Source organism: Nanorana parkeri, unplaced genomic scaffold (assembly GCF_000935625.1).
Source record: "Nanorana parkeri isolate BGI_ZX_2015 unplaced genomic scaffold, ASM93562v1 scaffold1966, whole genome shotgun sequence".
NCBI lineage: Eukaryota > Metazoa > Chordata > Amphibia > Anura > Dicroglossidae > Nanorana > Nanorana parkeri.
In genome coordinates, this window is record NW_017308234.1 from 86,595 (window position 1) to 91,407 (window position 4,813).

The 4,813-nt window shown below is 55.5% G+C and overlaps 2 protein-coding genes across 2 annotated transcripts in view; both read left to right on the forward strand.

Moving 5' to 3' along the window:
- Positions 1-2,743, forward strand: part of CDHR4 (cadherin related family member 4) — a 31,109-nt gene extending 28,366 nt beyond the window's left edge. Inside the window, exons 18-22 of the mRNA XM_018572193.1 lie at positions 73-212; positions 761-817; positions 1,510-1,609; positions 2,256-2,283; positions 2,679-2,743. Of these exons, the coding sequence (XP_018427695.1) occupies positions 73-212; positions 761-817; positions 1,510-1,609; positions 2,256-2,283; positions 2,679-2,734 (381 nt within the window). The 3' untranslated portion in view covers positions 2,735-2,743. The remainder of the gene's footprint in view (positions 1-72; positions 213-760; positions 818-1,509; positions 1,610-2,255; positions 2,284-2,678) is intronic.
- Positions 2,744-4,530: 1,787 nt separating this feature from the next.
- IP6K1 (inositol hexakisphosphate kinase 1) overlaps positions 4,531-4,813 on the forward strand; it is a 10,427-nt gene continuing 10,144 nt past the window's right edge. Inside the window, exon 1 of the mRNA XM_018572195.1 lies at positions 4,531-4,689. The gene's annotated coding sequence lies outside the window, so the exon portion shown is untranslated. The remainder of the gene's footprint in view (positions 4,690-4,813) is intronic.

The window sequence follows — 4,813 nt, forward strand, 5'->3', positions numbered from 1 at the left end:
CCAGCTGTTATAAGCTGTGTGGAATCTTCTCGTTCAGTCACTGAAGTCCTCCGTGATGTTTCCTGTTTCCAGATTCCGGTGAAGCAGACGGCGATTGTGAACAAGACGCTGGAGTACTGGCAGCCCGACATCTGGTTCATGGTGGTCCTGACCATCACCGCAGCACTGTTCCTGGCTGGCATCGGTTTGCTGACCTGGGCCCTGTGTACAAGGTGCGTCCTCCGCCACTGCACAAATGAATGTAGAATTCAGGAACCAGTCAGTCCAGCCTGAGACAGGAAGTGAGGCTTTCTATCCGGGGGCCCCTGGGATTCATCATCAGGAAGTGAGGGGAAATCTCTCTAAGGACTGGTTAGATGGACAGCGGGGTGCTAGGAGTAGTGGCTACCCGGTACTGCCACCTCCTGAATGGGAGGCCACCTTGGGAAGGGGGTGCAAAAATGTCAGGGCCTGCAACCAACCCTGCTGTTTGGGGGGGAGTTGTGGGTATAAGAATGCTGGGAGTTCGGGGGGGGTTCAGTACAGGGCAGACCTCCAATAGAATGTACAAATATCCAGCACACTCGGTATTCAGTTTTGCACACGCACAGGATAACCTGTCCGAGGGGTTGGCAGGAGGACCCAGCAGCATTCTTTCACACACTTTGATAAATGAGTTGCAGTCAGTCTACAGCGGGGTCGTCCTGACAGGTCATGGTGAGTGCTATCTGTGCTGTATGACCAACACACCCGAAAGTAACGGCGCCATTTCTACTTCCAGGTACCCGTTATGTGCACGAGGTCCGACAGAAGCCACACAGCCCCTCCTGCAGGACCGGTGAGTGAGTCCACTTGTAGGTGTTACAGCGCTGCAATTACTGATGTTCTGCATCCCTATGCCCGGCTCCGCACCCCCGTGTCTGACTCCGCACCCCAGTGTCTGGCTCTGCACCCCAGTGTCTGGCTCCGCACCCCCATAGTCTGCCTCCGCACCCCCGTGTCTGGCTCCGCACCTGTGTCTGGCTCCGCACCCCAGTGTCTGTCTCTGCACCCCCATGTGCGGCTCCTCACCCCGATGTCCAGCTCCTCACCCCCATTTCTGGCTCTGCACCCCCGTGTCTGACTCCGCACCCGTGTCTGGCTCCGCACCCCCGTGTCTGACTCTGCACCCCCATGTCTGATTCCGCACCTGTGTCTGGCTCCGCACCCCAGTGTCTGTCTCTGCACCCCCATGTCTGGCTCCTCACCCCGATGTCCGGCTTCATACCCCCGTGTCTGGCTCCGCACCCCAGTGTCTGGCTCCGCACCCCCATGTCTGGCTCCTCACCCCCATGTCCGGCTTCATACCCTCGTGTCTGGCTCTGCACCCCAGTGTCTGGCTCCGCACCCCCATGTCCGGCTCCTCACCCCAATGTCCGGCTTCATACCCCCATTCTGGCTCTGCACCCCATATAAGCTCCTCACCCCCTCTGTCCACCTATATGGCTGACAATCTACAGTAGTGTTACCGGACACTTTTCCTCCTTACAGGTCATTACAGAACGCTGATCCGCCCGCCAACAAGAACCAACAGCCGCCACCCCCATCTAAGGAGAAGAAGGACGTCGCCCCAGTCAGCCCGCTGAGCCTGGTACGTGACAATACCAATACCACCCCGATAACGGGGGCCCGCCAGGATGTAATAATGATCACCGAATGTTACATGTGGTCTGCTCGTACAATAGGAATGCGGGCCCCTTACTATAAACCCTTCCAGTTCCAGGATCCCTGCTTTGTGGGTGCTGAAGTGTCACTTGAGGGGCGTCAATCCCGGGAAGGAGAGGGGCAGCAGGGCATGAGCAGACGAGCGATGTGTATGTGTATTTCCAGTGCAGATCACATGACCTCCATTTACCCAGTGCGGGGTAGATGAGTATCCAGATCTGCTTCCCTTGGGGGGCGTTCGTCCAGCGTGTAGCTGAGTGAACAACGTTCGCACTTCATTGCTGCCACTAGGTGGAGCCGAGGAGCATTACAATTTCCTATACTCCTCGGCTCCACCTAGTGGCAGCAATGAGCAGTGAACGCCAAGTCATATGCTGGGCGAATAGGCGTTCCTTCCATACGCACCGACCTCTCTCTGCGCGACCTCCACCAATCCTGACCGAGAACAGTCTACAAATAACGGCGGGGGGGTCACACATAGTACAGGGCGTCCTGCATAATGCATTTATATATAACGCATCGCACTCTGTAATATTTACTGTGTGACTTGTCTCGCTTTTCTTTTCTTGCAGCAGTTTGATGGCAGAGCTCAGGATCCAGGTAAGTGCTTGCTCCTGGCCTGGGGGAGGGGAGACTGAGGAAATGCTTCCTACGGCTTGCAGCAGACTGATCACTGGGGGAGGGGAGACTGAGGAAATGCTTCCTCTTGCCTACAGCAGACCGATCACTGGGGGGAGGGGAGACTGAGGAAATGCTTCCTCCTGCCTGCAGCAGTCCGATCACTGGGGGGAGGGGAGACTGAGGAAATGCTTCCTCCTGCTTGCAGCAGACTGATCACTGGGGGAAGGGGAGTCTGAGGAAATGCTGCCTGCAGCAGACTGATGACCTCATCTCAGCCTCGGTTCATATACGGCCGGTATAGTCCGCCATGTTTAGGGGCGTGTCTTAGGATTATTCCGCCACCTCATTGACATTTTTTCCTCCTCTGCCGGCAGTGACGGGACGGGAATATCTCTTCAACAGTCACACGGGGGAGCGGCGCTGGATCTGATTGGAGGAGGAGGAGGAGGGTGACGCCGATTCAATGGCGTCTGATCTTTATCGTCGCAGTGTGATCCGCCCGACGTCCCGCGAGATCCGGGACCAGGAGTCACGAAATCAAACACTTGATTATTTTGTAATTATTTTGATACATTTTTCTGTAAATCCGAAATCTCGAATCCCGAAAAATAAAATCATTTGATTGGAAGAGATTCCTGGTGTGTGCACGGCGGCGCGCAGTACCCGGCCTCGTCCTGCAGGGGGAGCACACACACCAACACCACATACAATGTACATCATAGAGGTGATCTGCAGGTGAGAAATACATCTGGATACAAAGTGACGGAACATTCCGGAAACTTCTACAATTTGTAACAAAAACAGATCAAGATTTCTATCGCTGGAGGAGTCGCCTCGCAGATAGTGGGGGCCCCTCAATGATCCTGCCAAGGGGCCCCATCATATACTGATGGCCCTGAACCCGTCCACTCACTGGAGTACACAGAGTCTGCAGACACCGGACACACAGGAAGTGAAGGCTGAGGGGCAAAAGGAGAGCACACACACAGTCACAGCACACACACACTCACAGCACACACAGAGCAGAGACACACAGCCAGAGCACACACAGAGCAGAGACACAGCCAGAGCACACACAGAGCAGAGACACAGCCAGAGCACACACAGAGCAGAGACACAGCCAGAGCACACACAGAGCAGAGACACAGCCAGAGCACACACAGAGCAGAGACACAGCCAGAGCACACACAGAGCAGAGACACAGCCAGAGCACACACAGAGCAGAGACACAGCCAGAGCACACACAGAGCAGAGACACAGCCAGAGCACACACAGAGCAGAGACACAGCCAGAGCACACACAGAGCAGAGACACAGCCAGAGCACACACAGAGCAGAGACACAGCCAGAGCACACACAGAGCAGAGACACAGCCAGAGCACACACAGAGCAGAGACACAGCCATAGCACACACAGAGCAGAGACACAGCCATAGCACACACAGAGCAGAGACACAGCCAGAGCACACACAGAGCAGAGACACAGCCAGAGCACACACAGAGCAGAGACACAGCCATAGCACACACAGAGCAGATATACATTCCTCACCTGCAGGGCAAATCATCCCCAAACTACACAGCGTGAGATACCAGGAGGATATACTGTACATTCTGTTATATGCAGACACCATGTAATATAAGGAGTAGGTGTGACTGCGGGGGACATTAGAGTGTCAGCTCCTCTGTACAGAGACTGATGTGACTGTGGGGGGGACATTAGAGTGTCAGCTCCTCTGTACAGAGACTGATGTGACTGTGGGGGGAGGGGACATTAGAGTGTAAGCTCCTCTGTACAGAGACTAATGTGACTGTGGGGGGACGGGCATTAGAGTGTAAGCTCCTCTGTACAGAGACTGATGTGACTGGCTGAGTGCTCTCTCTACAACACTGCGGTATATGTCAGAGCTGCAGAATAATAATAATGAGGTGGAAGAAGAAGGATGAGCTATCAGTACATCACACTTGGACTGTCATTCCTCTGCTCACCTGCAGTTCCACCAGTGGCCGCCAGGTGGAGTACGAGAGCGGCGCTCTGACTTCTGTGAGATTAACAGACGTCCCGCAGTCACTGTTCTCAGCCAATCAGAAAGCGGCAGGTCGCAGCGAATGACAGCAGCAGGAGGAGGCGGAGTTCATAGGAGTGACGGACAGGAAATCTGACGAATAGAAAGGGAGGCAGATTCCTATTACGGTTTCTGATTGGCGAAAGCTTTCTGTGTTGCCATGACAGCGCGAGCTGGAGCCGCCTAGTCCCCGGCTGGCGGCCATCTTGTTGTTGATGTGAAGCGGGCCGGAGCGGTTGAGAGGAGCCGGGTCCGGAGGAGAAACCCGCGGGCAACCGCTCTCCCTATTCGCAGCCGGGAGCCGCGCCGGGGAAACGGAGAGAGGTGAGCCGGCATACCGGAGAGAGAAAGGACATGGAGGAGGGGTCACTGTGGGGGAGGGGACTGAGGCACATGGAGGAAGGGTCACTGTGGGGGGAGGGGACTGAGGGACATGGAGGAGGGGTCA